This window comes from Pristiophorus japonicus, chromosome 16 (genome assembly GCF_044704955.1).
Source record: "Pristiophorus japonicus isolate sPriJap1 chromosome 16, sPriJap1.hap1, whole genome shotgun sequence".
Classification (NCBI taxonomy): domain Eukaryota; kingdom Metazoa; phylum Chordata; class Chondrichthyes; family Pristiophoridae; genus Pristiophorus; species Pristiophorus japonicus.
Genome location: NC_091992.1, coordinates 88982612 through 88998968, shown reverse-complemented (window position 1 = coordinate 88998968; position 16357 = coordinate 88982612). Strand labels below are relative to the sequence as shown.

The 16357-nt window shown below is 43.1% G+C and overlaps 1 protein-coding gene across 2 annotated transcripts in view; it reads left to right on the top strand.

The window, feature by feature from the left end:
* map2k4a (mitogen-activated protein kinase kinase 4a) overlaps positions 1–16357 on the top strand; it is a 152773-nt gene that overhangs the window by 90374 nt on the left and 46042 nt on the right. For both annotated transcript variants that reach the window (XM_070857545.1, XM_070857546.1), the window contains 4 exons: positions 1618–1737; positions 5791–5910; positions 7524–7575; positions 8681–8808. In XM_070857545.1, coding sequence (XP_070713646.1) covers positions 1618–1737; positions 5791–5910; positions 7524–7575; positions 8681–8808 — 420 coding nt within the window. The remainder of the gene's footprint in view (positions 1–1617; positions 1738–5790; positions 5911–7523; positions 7576–8680; positions 8809–16357) is intronic.

Below are 16357 nucleotides of genomic sequence, written 5' to 3'. Positions count from 1 at the left end.
AGCCTTGTATTTTTCTTGTAAGAACCACCTTTTGTAATTTAAACAACCACTCATTGTACAGTAGAGTAAACTTACATCACATACTATAAATGCACCTTTTTGCCAATTTGCATCACCAATTTCTTCCCTTTTACACAGTTCAAGTCCTGCACTAGGGCCACCAGGTGTTGCAGCCAGCTGCAGGAAGAATGGAAAACTGCCAGGACTTACTAGAGCCAGTTGCCAGGAAGAAGCACTATACATAGAATTACATAAAATTTACAGCACAGGGAACATGACATTCGGCCCAACTGTGTCTGTTGGTGTTCATGCTCCATATGAGCCTATTTCATCTAACCTATCTGCATATCCCTCTATTCCTTTCTCCCTCATGTACTTATCTAGATTCCCCTTGAAGGCGTCTATGCTATTCACTTCAGCTGCTCCCTGTGATAGCAAGTTCCACATTCTATCCACTCTTTATTGAATTTATTAGTGATGATCATAATTGTGGTTTTCAGCAGATCCCCCAAGCAGTGCTTTTAGTGACCCTAGGTGGTTAAGATTTAATTTGCAGCTGGCTGCCTGAGATTTTCCATCGGGAACTTGTGGCACTAGCCTGTGTCTTCCACAGTGGGAAAGCATTGATTACCTGCTGCAGTATGGTTCCACAGTTGCTGGTTGTTTTCTGTCATCTTGACTTGGTCACCACGTGCCTGCGATTAATTGTAATGCCCCCACTACTACCCTGACTTGAGTTGCTTTTTATATTGGCCAAAGACTACTAGCAACACGGGTTGTCCCACTGCTGCAACTTAAACGTAGACTTGCTAACAGTGGCAGCTGGGAAGACAAGTTGTTGCTGTGCAAGACCCGGCATTGTCAGTTGATGCCGCTATCACAGATATGTCCGGTAGCAAAATAGCAGCAGATCAGCTAACTCTGCAAACACTAGTGATTGAACCTGGAACCTACCGAGCATGCATGACTCAATTGTTCATTTTATAAACTCTCTCAGCCATTAAGAGTTCTCCATGATGTCAGTAGACAGGACAGATTGTGAGAACTTTTCATGATGTGCAAGTTTACAGACTTTCTCGAGATATTTATAAGATATCAGCTGTGAAATGTCATTTGAGTACATGAAACTATAAATACTGCTTGTCTGTTTTGTTCAAATTCAATTTTCAGCATTTACCTTTGGTGCAGCAGTAAAGAGCAAGCTACTTAAAGGGATGTTTAAACAAACATTATTTTTTTCAATTGGAAAATGATAAATGGCTATGTTGCATAACCACAAGATGCACATAACTTTGAAATAGCTCAATCAGTGAAGTATAAATATTAACACAAATTGATTTATAGTTTACCACTTAACTATTATACTTCCGATCGGATAAATGTGGCTTAAAGTTTGAAACCTTCAGTTTAAGTTGACTAACATGCACAAAAGTATTGAAAATAGAATTTTTTTTTCACTAAACTTAAAATTCTAGCCACAACTCTGATTTTAAACTGCAGAAGCTAAAGTTGATAACTCATTTTTAGTTTGAGCAAAATTAGAGCATCTGGGAACTGTTTAAAAATAGATTACACCGTAACAAAACTCTTCTAATGTATAATGTTGCCATCTTTCAGCGAATTCGATCAACGGTGGATGAGAAGGAACAGAAACAGCTTTTGATGGATTTAGATGTTGTAATGAGGAGTAGTGACTGTCTATATATTGTTCAGTTTTACGGAGCGCTCTTCAGAGAGGTGAGAAAAATGAAAAAGTTGTTTGACCTATTTGAAGCTTCAAAATGCAGTTTCTGTTGGGCTGGCCATCAGTTTTCACGTACATGTAATCCAGCTGAACTGATGTCGAAGCAGATGAGTTTTGTGTGCAGTGACTGAAAAACAGTTAATATATAGTTAAATATAAGCCTGGGTTTAGAGCCAAGACTGATTGTGGCAAAAAAATAGAAAGCTCAGTGGCTGTAACTTTCCTCCTAATGTTATATCACTAATAGCCAACAAAGACAGAAAGTGTTGGAAATCCACAGTAGGTCAGTCTGCATCTGTAAAAAGAAAAGACAGGCTAATGTTTCAGGTAAAACCTTTTCCGATCTGCAAGATAAGCAAACATTATAGTAGATTTAGAAAAAGAGGGAGTCAGGAGACTGTTGGATGGGATAAAATAATATCTGTGAGGCAATGGAATGACGTGACTATAACAAAAACCATGTGCAAATAACGAAGATGGTGAGATGTCCACACAGGAAAAGGTGATTCAAATGGAGGAAACTGGGGGGAGAGGAGAAAGAAAGCTTGCAGGTGCAGTTGGGCTAAATTGAAAAAGTTGGCATCACAGTTGATACATCAAACCCAAATATCCGGCTGACACTAAGGGCAGAGATCTTTCCTCTGCCCTTCTGTCCTCTAGAATAATGTTCTGACAGAGTCTACACTTAATGTCATTCTGCCTACCCCCACATTTCTAGACACCGCCACGCATCAATAGCAACTGTTGCTGTAAAAAAAAAAATGGGGAATATAGCCAAGTTCTAAAGTTAGTGTACAGACAAGTGGGTTGCTAAATACCCAGGAGAAATATGAAATGCTCCTGAACCTTACTTGCGGATCGTTGCAATAGATCAAAGATTGAGGCAAGAGTGGAAACAGGAAGGTAAGTTAAAATAATGAGCCATGGGGAGTCGGGAGTCACACTTTCAAACAGAATGGAGAGGCTTGGAAAAATGGCCACCAATAATGGGGCCAAGTTTTGACAGGAGTTGCTCCTATTTTTTTGGAGCAACTAGTTTTTTTTGGGGGGGGGGGGGGGGAAGAGTATCCTAAAAATCGCAATTCTCCACATTTAGTTTGCTCCAGTTTCAGTCAGTTAATTCAGTTTCTTTTTAGTTCCGTTTTTTTCCCCCCAAAAGGGGGCGTTACCAGCCACTTATGCCTGTTTTGGCCATTTAAGCAAGTTTAGACAGCGAAAAGTTACTCCAAACCAACAGGCCAGAGTAAGTGTCCACTTTTGTATGCTCAGAAAAACCTTGCGGACATGTTAGAAATCAGGTGCAGGTATCTAGAGATGGAGGGGGGAAGGGAAGTTAGAGGATTTTTCAAAGCATTAAACACGTCACTTTTAAAAATAAAGAACCATCATTGATTTATTATTGATCAATAAATAAAAAAATAAAAAAATCAATCAATAACTTAAAATTAAAAGTTCCTACCTCATCTACTGCAGCATACTTAGTACTCGTGTAAAATGCTGCTACTATTTGAGATACATAGACATCAAAGTGGTAAGTTGCGGCAGGGCTGCTAATCCTGAAAAGCGTGCTAGGTAAATATGTCATATATGCATGCTCAAGATAATTAAGTTTATGTACTGGAATATATTATATAGACTGCCAACATTATTTCCTTAGAACTGCAAACAAAGTGGCCTAAATCTCCCTGTGTACACACTCCATACTGCCGTGTTGCCATGGAAACTGTTCAGGGAGCGCGGGAAGGCAGCGACCAGCCTGTGCGGCAGGCCACTCGGCCCAGGATAGGGGAGGCGACCATCGCGTCGTCCCTTCGGCCAGGGATGGGGTCGCCTGGAACAAGGACGGGCTGGGAGGGCCAGGAGCAACTGCGCATGCGCGCAGACTCCACTGCATACGCGCGTAGCTGCCGGCACTCTTTTCGTCGCAGGGTTGTAGCTCCACCCCCCGCTGCTTCTACTGCGCTGCGCCGAGTCCAAAGCAGGCCTGATCATCGTGGAGAATACCAAGGTAAATAGTAGGCGCGCTTTTCGTTCTAGAAAGTCGGCGGACCTCTCGGAGGTGCGCCGTTCTACAGGTCGGTCGAAACTTGGGCCCAATATTCTTGTGTATTGCAGTTCAGTCTAGACATATATCTTCTCTAATCATGTAACCAGATCAGAATAAATATAGTGATATCAATAACTTGGATCAGAATATGCATAACAGATACAGCATCAGTTTTGTAGTGACACAGTAACTGAATCCTAACCATTGGATATTTGTCTACAAGTGTGAGCCTGCAATCAGTCAGTAGCCTTCCATTGTTTTGTCCTCATGTTGACTGTTTTACAATTGAAACGGGCATCAAAGCAATTTGTTTTAAAATTCAAAGGTTTGCCACACTGCCTATATTTTTCATGTCTGAAGAGCTAAGACGAGTTCATTTGGCTGTGAACTGGCATTTAAGAACATAAGAACATAAGAACATAAGAATTAGGAACAGGAGTAGGCCATCTAGCCCCTCGAGCCTGCTCCGCCATTCAACAAGATCATGGCTGATCTGGCCGTGGACTCAGCTCCACTTACCTGCCCTCTCCCCGTAACCCTTAATTCCCTTATTGATTAAAAATCTTATCTATCTGTGACTTGAATACTTTCAATGAGCTAGCCTCAACTGCTTCCTTGGGCAGAGAATTCCACAGATTCACAATCCTCTGGGAGAAGAAATTCCTTCTCAACTCGGTTTTAAATTGACTCCTCCGTATTTTGAGGCTGTGCCCGCTAGTTCTAGTCTCCCCGACCAGTGGAAACAACCTCTCTGCCTCTATCTTGTCTATCCCTTTCATTATTTTAAATGTTTCTATTAGATCACCCCTCATCCTTCTGAACTCCAACGAGTAAAGACCCAGTCTACTCAATCTATCAACATAAGGTAACCCCCTCATCTCCGGAATCAGCCTAGTGAATCGTCTCTGTACCCCCTCCAAAGCTTAGTATATCCTTCCTTAAGTAAGGTGACCAAAACTGCACGCAGTACTCCAGGTGCGGCCTCACCAATAACCTTTCCAGTTGCAGAAGGACCTCCCTGCTTTTGTACTCCATCCCTCTCGCAATGGAGGCCAACATTCCATTCGCCTTCCTGATTACCTGTTGCACCTGCAAACGAACTTTTTGGGATTCATGCACAAGGACCCCCAGGTCCCTCTGCACCGCAGCATGTTGTAATTTCTCCCCATTCAAATAATACTCCCTTTTACTGTTTTTTCCCCAAGGTGGATGACCTCACACTTTCCGACATTGTATTCCATCTGCCAAACCTTAGCCCATTCGCTTAACCTATCTAAATCTCTTTGAGGCCTCTCTGTGTCCTCTACACAACCCGCTTTCCCACTAATTTACGCATTGAGGAACAGTGCTCTGCTTTTTTCCAATTTGAGAGCAGTATAAAATATGTAGTGAGCAATGGCTTGCACTGCTCCAAAAGCAGGAACCAATTAAACAATGACTGCAGCAAGACTGTCTTAGTGTGACAGTTATGATTGTTGTGGCTTATTGTTTAGGTACACTAGCCAGATTTCTCATTAGTAGAACCATCAACACTAAACTCAAATGTTTATTATTGGATATGTCTATTTGCATTGCTTCCAACATTTGCTGATCCTTGTTACTAAGCCTAGTTCTGTGAGCTAGTGTGCGATTGTTACTGAGGTTAGTAGGTGAAGTAGATGGCCCAGACAGATATTGCAACTTTGATTTCTTCCATATTTTCACTGTTCAGCATCTGTTCGGAGAGACTAATATACCCCACCCATACTTTCCTTCAACCACTGTCTGTCCCACCTGTGACGGACTGTAATTCCTGTATTGGACTGTACAGTCACCTGAGAACTCAGAGTGGAAGCAAGTCTTCCTCAGTTTTGAGGGACTGCCTATGATGATGAGTAATGTTTGTCTCTGAACAGGAATATCTTGCCTCAGTCAGGTCCTGAATCAAAAAGCTATCTTCCTGTGTGAAAAACAAAGAATTAACTGCCTGAAAAGTGACTGTTGATTCTGTTTTTATTAGGGCGATTGTTGGATATGCATGGAGCTCATGTCTACCTCATTTGACAAATTCTACAAATATGTATATGGTGCATTAGATGATGTTATCCCAGAGGAGATCTTAGGCAAAATCACATTAGCTGTAAGTAACTTAATGCATTTTTTATAGAAGCTACCTGTGGATCAATTTGGTCTCTGCAGTTAATGTTCCATAATGAAATATAATGTGGCTGCAACAATTTATAGTAAATTTATCATGTTATTGCTTATTGAGTGCCTGCCTGAACCTTGGTTTGCTGGAAAATGGTTCATCTCCCTGTAATTTTTACAGTACTGTAATATAAAGCTACTGAAATGTCCATAATATCTTCAATTGTAATAAACTAAACAAAAAATACATGCACAAAACAATTTCAATTGCCTTTTTAATTAAAAATAGACTTGTGCATTTTTGTTCAACCCCTCTTTTGTACCAACCAAAAGCGAGAATAGCATTTGCTATTGCACTGATATGATGGTGTGACATGGTCAACGTTTTTGTCATCGAAATAGAACGGGGCTGCCAAGGATGAATAAATTTGTTCGTGGTATCCTAGAATGGTTAATTCTAGTGTTGAAGCAATGGCTTTTTGTCAATACCATGATCAAATATTTGCTGAATCTTAGAAAGCTCTGATTAGAAACTTCAACTTGCTTGCTCTAACTAGTGAAGTGACTGCATATTATATCCATCTTGTATATGAAGGTGTGCTTTGTGCAGTCTCCTAAAGCTCATATCTTAGGAAAATTACAAATTTGAGACTTGTATTATCTTAATTTAGTAGTACATTTAACTGACTAAAGTTTGAGCACCCAGTTGATAATTGATCCTTTTGAGATTTAATATTCAGATTTGAGTGGTTCAAAAAGTGATGAAATGTGATAGATATAAGAAATAGGAGTATAATAAAATTACTTGGATGTTGGCAAATAATATTCAAGGTTAAGTACAAAAACCTTCCAACTTCTCATTGTATAGTTTTATTTTGTTGAAGTTAGTTTAATTCCTAACTTTAGAATTTGCTGCCCTACTTTTTTTTGTGGCGATTTAAACATTTTCATAAACTGTCACATCCTCCTTAATGTGACTTGAGTGCGTTCTAATGTGGGTATGAGGTGAACATTTTTCAATAAAGCTGTTTTTCCATGTTCTTTTAATTCTTTTCTCCCTCTAGTTTACCAATAATGCATCTTTTGGGTAAACTGAGCACGATATAAGCATCATATCTATCATTAGGATGACCTAGAATGTTTCGAGTTATTTTGAAGCATGGTTGCAACAAACATATAATTAGCAGAAACAATTAATATCCCTCTTTTAGGAGGTGGGGAGATATTGTGATGATCAAGTATTAATATTCCAATAGCTGTATTGATGTGGATAATTTAGAGAATTCTTTAGTTTTTCCAGCTAGGTTGTGTATTTTGAGAAGGGTAATGTGGTTTCTCTCTCGCGCTCTCTCTCTCTCTCTCTCTCGCTCTCTCTCTCTCTGTATCTCCTCTCTCTCTATATTCTGGAAAGATATAAACTGCTTATTTTGGCAATAGTGGCTTTGTTGTAAAATGTGGTTGAAAATTAGATTCTAGTCCCTCTATCTTTTAATTCTATTTATTTTCTGTTGCACTTGGGAATGTTATTTAATGTTAATAGGATTATCAGCATAAATGTAGTATTTTATAACCAGTCTGCATAAACGTGCATCTGTTCTCTTCCAGACTGTGAAAGCACTTAACTACTTAAAAGAAAACTTGAAAATAATTCACCGAGGTAAGAGTCCAGGCTGTACCAGTAAAAGAAAGATGGGTGTTTCCATCTTGAAATGTAATTTTATGTCAGCAACTATCAAAAGATGCCGTCTCTGCACATTACTTATTGCAACAATTAAGAATAATTTTCCCTAGTTTGAATACTTTTGACACTTTTCAATTTGTAGTGTAATTTCAATGTTTTGCTTTTGGTGTTCATTTCTGGAAACACTGTGTAAATGAGTTGCTGCACTGGGTACTGGAAGGAAGTTCATTTGGTGTGTTTGGCAGAATTATTAAAATTGGGATTTGTCACTAGCAATTAACCTATTAAAATATAAATAATTTTTAAAAAAGTTGATTTCTAGCTGAGTAGAACTCGTGGAACTGGACCAAATCTGCCATTTTCAATGTGGGTGGACTGAGTAGACTGCAGCTGTGCATTCCGGCCCACATGCTGATTATGGAACAGTGACAGACATGCGAGACTCCCTATTACATCTGTCATTCCAATCACCCTGGAGGAAGTTGGAACAGTCTAGTTAAAGATGCTTCAACAGCTCCAACTAAAAGTTTTTTTTTTAAATGTGTTACTAAAATGATGAGTACGCTTAAGAGTTTGGAAATTTTAAGAATGTTATTTAAGAATATTTAATAAAAGTACAACTCCTCTGCTTTGTTGGCCCAGTGGTTCCTGAAGTGCCAGCATTCAAGATTTAAACCAAAATATTGACCAGGTCAACGAAGAGAACCAAACTTAACATGTTAATACAATATTTCCTAGCTGAGAGTAGATAACTCCGCAAAGTCCATGGATTGAAATTGGCTAATTTTTATGACTACACCACATCCGGTTATAAATTTATAACGTGACGATTTGTACTGTGCTTTTTTTTGACGGGGAGGAGGAAAGAGGAGGGGGGAGGGGCCGGGGGAGGACGATGAGGGTCTGGAGGAGGAGGAGATGAGAGGGCAGGACTACGGCCGGGTGAGGAGAGAGGAGGAGGGGGAGGAGGTGGCAGCTGTGTGCAGAGTTATTTTTACAGAAAGTCTTGTGTTCTTTGATGTAAAAGACAGCAATCTTGTTGCATTATGCTAACACAATGTTCGTTTTGGTTTTGTTGCAGATATCAAGCCTTCCAATATTCTTATGGACAGGAATGGCAATATTAAACTCTGCGATTTTGGTATTAGTGGACAACTAGTAGACTCGATTGCGAAAACAAGGGATGCAGGATGTCGACCATACATGGCAGTAAGGCAAAATAGTACTGTGTTTCAGATATTTTGACCCCCAGCCTGCTGACCCTGTTAATTGAAAGTTTGAGACATAGTGCCATTAGTGTCAACTGTTGCTCTGTTGGTTGCGCACTCTCCTCTGAGTCAGAAGGTTGGGGTTCAAGTCCCACACCAGAGACTTGAGCAAAGAAATCTAGGCTGACACCCCAGTGCAGTACTGAGGGAGTGCTGCACTGTCGAGGTGCCGTCTTTCGGATGAGATGTTAAACCGAGATGTCTGCCCTTTGGATGTAAAAGATTCCATAGCACTATTTCGAAAGAGCAGTGGAGTTCTCTCTGGTTAATGGCCAATATTTATCCCTCATCACCAAAAAAAGATTATCTAGTCATTATCACATTGCTGTTTGTGGGAGCTTGCTGTGCGCAAATTAGCTGCTGCTTTTCCTATATTACAACAGTTCAAAACTACTTAATTGGCTGTAAAGTACTTTGGGAAGTCCAAAGGTCATGAATGGCACTCTATGGCCCCAAGTTTCCACATGATTTGCTCCTGATTTTTAGGAGCAACTGGTGTAAAACGGTCTTAGAAATCGGAATTCTCCACATTTAGTTTTCTGCAGTTCTAGTCAGGTAGAACAGTTTCACTTTGGAACTGAATTTTTTTTTCAAAAGGCGGCGTGTCCGGCCACTGACGCCTGATTTGAAAGTTTCCACAGTGAAAACGTACTCCAAACTAACTTAGAATGGAGCAAGTGAAGATTTTTGTACGCTTGAAAAAACCTTGTCTACACTTTTAAAAAATCAGGCGCAGGTTACAAATTAGGCGTCGGGAACGAGTGGGGGGGGAAGGGAAGTCATTAAATTCTACAATCAATCCTTAGTTATACTTATACAAATATTATACAAATAAATCCAACCTGAATAAAAATTTATAAGCAAAGAAAAGATTAAATAAACCATGTTCCTACCTGCTTCACGCAGGCCTTTCAGGCAGCGGTGTGGCGTCGGTCTCGGGGCAGGCAGCAAGCAGCGCTTCAGGCAGCGGTGTGGCGTCGGTCTCGGGGCCAGGCAGCAAGCAGCGCTTCAGGCAGCGGTGTGGCGTCTGTCTCGGAGGCAGGCAGCAAGCAGCCTTGGTGCTTGAGGCAGGCCTTCATTCCCCGCGAAGATGCAGCACCCGGACGGACTTGAGGCCATTCGGCCATGGGATTGCAGTGGCTGGTCGGGAGCAGCAGCAGCCTTCTAGCTGTGAGGGAGACTGACTGCTAAAAGCACTCCCTCACACACAGAAATATCAAGAAAATTAAAATGCAAGCCTTTGCAAGGGTTCAATAAACAAATTTTCACTTTTTCTGCAGCACTTTTAAAAATGGCCAAGTGCCAATGTTTACTTCAGACTGCGCGTGCGCGAACGCTCCAACGCGCACGCGCAGGGTTGCCGGCACCAAAAAAACTCATTTAAATTGTACCCGCCCCCTCCTACTTACAAAATCGGCACGAGTGGTAGGCTCCGCCCCCTGTGCGCCGCGCCAAGCAGACATCGAGCTGCAAGGAGCTCGAATACCGCGTTTTTTTTTTTCAGGCACCGTTTTCGGCGCGAAAAACAGGCGCCCAGCTCTGAGGGGCGCCTTTTTCACCGCGTGTGGAAACTTGGGGCCATAAAATGCAAGTTATTTTTTTATTTTTATAAAGTGCCATTCATAAATATTTTATTTCAGAGCTTTTAAACCTTACCCCAATGCTTGTGAATTTGCAATCATAGACTGTAATTTATATTAACAATTAAAAAGAAAATGTGCTGCTACCTTTCACTTCAAAATAAGGATTTAATCATTTACATGAGCAATTTATTTCTTTGTGGCGGGTTTGTTGAAAGTGTACATTCGCTGATAACAGTAAGGTCTGCTTTTGTGGCTTAAAAATAATTATGATACAGGCTTGTTCTAGCAAAGCAAGTCATTTCATGCCTTGGATGTAAGCACTTAGAAAACACATGTTTGGAACTGGGAGAAGTTCGAGAAGTTACAGTTTAAGCAAATGAGGGAAAGTGGGTGAGGGGGAGGGGAGATCAAAAGGGAATGTCTGTGATGGGGTGAAAAGTAGGAGTGATTAAATGACAAAAGTGATGATGGTGCAAGGCAAAAGAGGGTGGTAATGGGACATGTAAAGAAACAAAAGATGGGTCTAGAGGAGGTGTAAATGGCAACAGAACCATTACCAGCTCCTGCTGTCCAAAAACATAGGAGCAGTGGTTATGATCTGAAGTTACTGAAATCAGTGTCAAAAACCCAGCGGGAGATCGAGAGCCAGCGGCAGTTGGTGAGAGGGGAGCGACCTATCAAAAGCCCAGCGGGAGATCGAGAGCCAGCGGCAGTTGGTGAGAGGGGAGCGACCTGTCAAAAGCCCAGCGGGAGATCGAGAGCCAGCGGCAGTTGGTGAGAGGGGAGCGACCTGTCAAAAGCCCAGCGGGAGATCGAGAGCCAGCGGCAGTTGGTGAGAGGGGAGTGACCTGTCAAAAGCCCAGCGGGAGATCGAGAGCCAGCGGCAGTTGGTGAGAGGGGAGCGACCTGTCAAAAGCCCAGCGGGAGATCGAGAGCCAGCGGCAGTTGGTGAGAGGGGAGCGACCTGTCAAAAGCCCAGCGGGAGATCGTGAGCCAGCGGCAGTTGGTGAGAGGGGAGCGACCTGTCAAAAGCCCAGCGGGAGATCGAGAGCCAGCGGCAGTTGGTGAGAGGGGAGCGACCTGTCAAAAGCCCAGCGGGAGATCGAGAGCCAGCGGCAGTTGGTGAGAGGGGAGCGACCTGTCAAAAGCCCAGCGGGAGATCGAGAGCCAGCGGCAGTTGGTGAGAGGGGAGCGACCTGTCAAAAGCATACCGGTGCAGCTACAGTGGGAGAGAAAGCAAAATAGAAGTAGAAAGTAATCAAAAAGTGACGTCACAGCCAATGTGGTAAGTGATTGGCTGGTGATTGGTGAGTAGCTTTTCTTTTCTTTTTATTGTTATTACCAATTTAAGGGTATCTAAGGTTAAGACATGGCAGGAGAGCTCGGCCATGTGATGTGCTCCTCCTGTACCATGTGGGAACTCGGGGACACTTCCGGTGTCCCTGGGCGCTACGTGTGTGGGAAGTGTATCCGCCTCGAGCTCTTGACGATCCGCGTTGCGGAATTGGAGCTGAGGGTGGATTCACTCTGGAGCATCCACGATGCTGAGAATGACGTGAGTATCACGTGTAGTGAGTTGGTCTTACCGCAGGAGAAGGGTCCACAGCCAGATAGGGAATGGAAGACCAGCAGGAAGAGCAGTGCAACAAAGATAGTGCAGGGGTCCCCTGTGGTCATCCCCCCGCAAAACAGATACACTGCTTTGAGTACTGTTGGGGAGGATGACTCATCAGGGGAGGGCAACAGCAGCCAAGTTCATGGCACCGTAGGTGGCTCTGCTGCAAAGGAGGGCAGGAAAAAGAGTGGGAGCGCGATAGTGATAGGGGATTCGATGGTGAGGGGAATAGATAGGCGTTTCTGCGGACGCAACCGAGACTCCAGGATGGTATGTTGCCTCCCTGGTGCAAGGGTCAAGGATGTCTCTGAGCGGGTGCAGGACATTCTGAAATGGGAGGGAGAACAGCCAGTTGTCGTGGTGCACATTGGTACCAACGACATAGGTTAAAAAAAGGGATGAGGTCCTACGAAAAGAATTTAAGGAGCTAGGAACTAAATTAAAAAGTAGGACCTCAAAAGTAGTAATCTCGGGATTGCTACCAGTGCCACGTGCTAGTCAGAGTAGGAATCGCAGGATAGCGCAGATGAATACATGGCTTGAGCAGTGGTGCAGCAGGGAGGGATTCAAATTCTTGGGGCATTGGAACCGGTTCTGGGGGAGGTGGGACCAGTACAAACCGGACGGTCTGCACCTGGGCAGGTCCGGAACCAATGTCCTAGGGGGAGTGTTTGCTAGTGCTGTTGGGGAGGAGTTAAACTAATATTGCAGGGGGATGGGAACCTAGACAGGGAGACAGAGGGAGACAAAAATGAGGCAAAAGCAAAAGACAGAAAGGAGATGAGGAAAAGTGGAGGGCAGAGAAACCCAAGGCAAAGAACAAAAAGGGCCACTGTACAGCAAAATTCTAGAAGGACAAAGGGTTTTAAAAAAGCAAGCCTGAAGGCTTTGTGTCTTAATGCAAAAAGGAGTATCCGCAATAAGGTGGATGAATTAACTGTGCAAATAGATGTTAACAAATATGATGTGATTGGGATTACGGAGACGTGGCTCCAGGATGATCAGGGCTGGGAACTCAACATCCAGGGGTATTCAACATTCAGGAAGGATAGAATAAAAGGAAAAGGAGGTGGGGTAGCATTGCTGGTTAAAGAGGAGATTAATGCAATAGTTAGGAAAGACATTAGCTTGGATGATGTGGAATCTATATGGGTAGAGCTGCAGAACACTAAAGGGCAAAAATCGTTAATGGGAGTTGTGTACAGACCTCCAAACAGTAGTAGTGATGTTGGGGAGGGCATCAAACAGGAAATTAGGAGTGCATGCAATAAAGGTGCAGCAGTTATAATGGGTGACTTTAATATGCACATAGATTGGGCTAGCCAAACTGGAAGCAATACGGTGGAGGAGGATTTCCTGGAATGCATAAGGGATGGTTTTCTCGACCAATATGTCGAGGAACCAACTAGGGGGGAGGCCATGTTAGACTGGGTGTTGTGTAATGAGAGAGGATTAATTAGCAATCTCATTGTGCGAGGCCCCTTGGGGAAGAGTGACCATAATATGGTGGAATTCTGCATTAGGATGGAGAATGAAACAGTTAATTCAGAGACCATGGTCCAGAACTTAAAGAAGGGTAACTTTGAAGGTATGAAGCATGAATTGGCTAAGATAGATTGGCTAATGATACTTAAGGGGTTGGTTGGATGGGCAATGGCAGACATTTAGAGACCGCATGGATGAATTACAACAATTGTACATTCCTGTCTGGCGTAAAAATAAAAAAGGGAAGGTGGCTCAACCGTGGCTATCTAGGGAAATCAGGGATAGTATTAAAGCCAAGGAAATGGCATACAAATTGGCCAGAAATAGCAGCGAACCTGGGGACTGGGAGAAATTTAGAACTCAGCAGAGGAGGACAAAGGGTTTGATTAGGGCAGGGAAAATGGAGTACGAGAAGAAGCTTGCAGGGAACATTAAGGCGGATTGCAAAAGTTTCTATAGGTATGTAAAGAGAAAAAGGTTAGTAAAGACAAACGTAGGTCCCCTGCAGTCAGAATCAGGGGAAGTCATAACGGGGAACAAAGAAATGGCAGACCAATTGAACAAGTACTTTGGTTCAGTATTCACTAAGGAGGACACAAACAACCTTCCGGATATAAAAGTGGTCAGAGGGTCTATTAAGGAGGAGGAACTGAGGGAAATCTTTATTAGTCGGGAAATTGTGTTGGGGAAATTGATGGGATTGAAGGCCGATAAATCCCCAGGGCCTGATGGACTGCATCCCAGAGTACTTAAGGAGGTGGCCTTGGAAATAGCGGATGCATTGACAGTCATTTTCCAACATTCCATTGACTCTGGATCAGTTCCTATCGAGTGGAGGGTAGCCAATGTAACCCCACTTTTTAAAAAAGGAGGGAGAGAGAAAGCAGGGAATTATAGACCGGTCAGCCTGACCTCAGTATTGGGTAAAATGATGGAATCAATTATTAAGGATGTCATAGCAGCGCATTTGGAAAATGGTGACATGATAGGTCCAAGTCAGCATGGATTTGTGAAAGGGAGATCATGCTTGACAAATCTTCTGGAATTTTTTGAGGATGTTTCCAATAAAGTGGACAAAGGAGAACCAGTTGATGTGGTATATTTGGACTTTCAGAAGGCTTTCGACAAGGTCCCACACAGGAGATTAATGTGCAAAGTTAAAGCACATGGGATTGGGGGTAGTGTGCTGACGTGGATTGAGAACTGGTTGTCAGACAGGAAGCAAAGAGTAGGAGTAAATGGGTACTTTTCGGAATGGCAGGCAGTGACTAGTGGGATACCGCAGGGTTCTGTGCTGGGGCCCCAGCTGTTTACATTGTACATTAATGATTTAGACGAGGGGATTAAATGTAGTATCTCCAAATTTGCGGATGACACTAAGTTGGGTGGCAGTGTGAGCTGCGAGGAGGATGCTATGAGGCTACAGAGTGACTTGGATAGGTTAGGTGAGTGGGCAAATGCGTGGCAGATGAAGTATAATGTGGATAAATGTGAGGTTATCCACTTTGGTGGTAAAAACAGAGACAGACTATTATCTGAATGGTGACAGATTAGGAAAAGGGAAGGTGCAACGAGACCTGGGTGTCATGGTACATCAGTCATTGAAGGTTGGCATGCAGGTACAGCAGGCGGTTAAGAAAGCAAATGGCATGTTGGCCTTCATAGCGAGGGGATTTGAGTACAGGGGCAGGGAGATGTTGCTACAGTTGTACAGGGCCTTGGTGAGGCCACACCTGGAGTATTGTGTACAGTTTTGGTCTCCTAACTTGAAGGACATTCTTGCTATTGAGGGAGTGCAGCGAAGATTCACCAGACTGATTCCCGGGATGGTGGGACTGACCTATCAAGAAAGACTGGATCAACTGGGCTTGTATTCACTGGAGTTCAGAAGAGTGAGAGGGGACCTCATAGAAACGTTTAAAATTCTGACGGGTTTGGACAGGTTGGATGCAGGAAGAATGTTCCCAATGTTGGGGAAGTCCAGAACCAGGGGTCACAGTCTAAGGATAAGGGGTAAGCCATTTAGGACCGAGATAAGGAGAAACTTCTTCACCCAGAGAGTGGTGAACCTGTGGAATTCTCTACCACAGAAAGTAGTTGAGGCCAATTCACTAAATATATTCAAAAAGGAGTTAGATGAAGTCCTTACTACTCGGGGGATCAAGGGGTATGGCGTGAAAGCAGGAAGTGGGTACTGAAGTTTCATGTTCAGCCATGAACTCATTGAATGGCGGTGCAGGCTAGAAGGGCTGAATGGCCTGCTCCTGCACCTATTTTCTATGTTTCTATAAATCCAAAGGGTTGTAAAGTGTCTAATTGAAAGATGAGCTGCTGTGCCAATGATGCCCAACAGAAGCTTGAGGAACAGTGTAAGAGGCCGAGGACAGAGGTGGGAGTTGGACGGAGAATTAAAATGGCAAATGATTGGAGGCTTAGTCTCGCTTATCGAGTGCTCAGTTGTAGAGGAGACCTATTGTGGTCCTGGGAGGGAGGGGAAGAAGTGTGGGAAATAAGAACATAAGAAATAGGAACAGGAGTAGGCCATACGGCCCCTCGAGCCTGCTCCGTCATTCAATAAGATCATGGCTGATCTGACCATGGACTCAGCTGCACTTCCCTGTCTGCTCCCCATAACCCCTTATCCTTTAAGAAACTGTCTATTTCGGTCTTAAATGTATTCAATGTCCCAGCTTCCACAGTTCTGAGGCAGTGAATTTCACAGATTTACAACCCTCAGAAGAAATTTCTCCTCATCTGTTTTAAATGGGTGGCCCCTTATTCTAAGATCAGCCCTCTAGTTCTAGTCT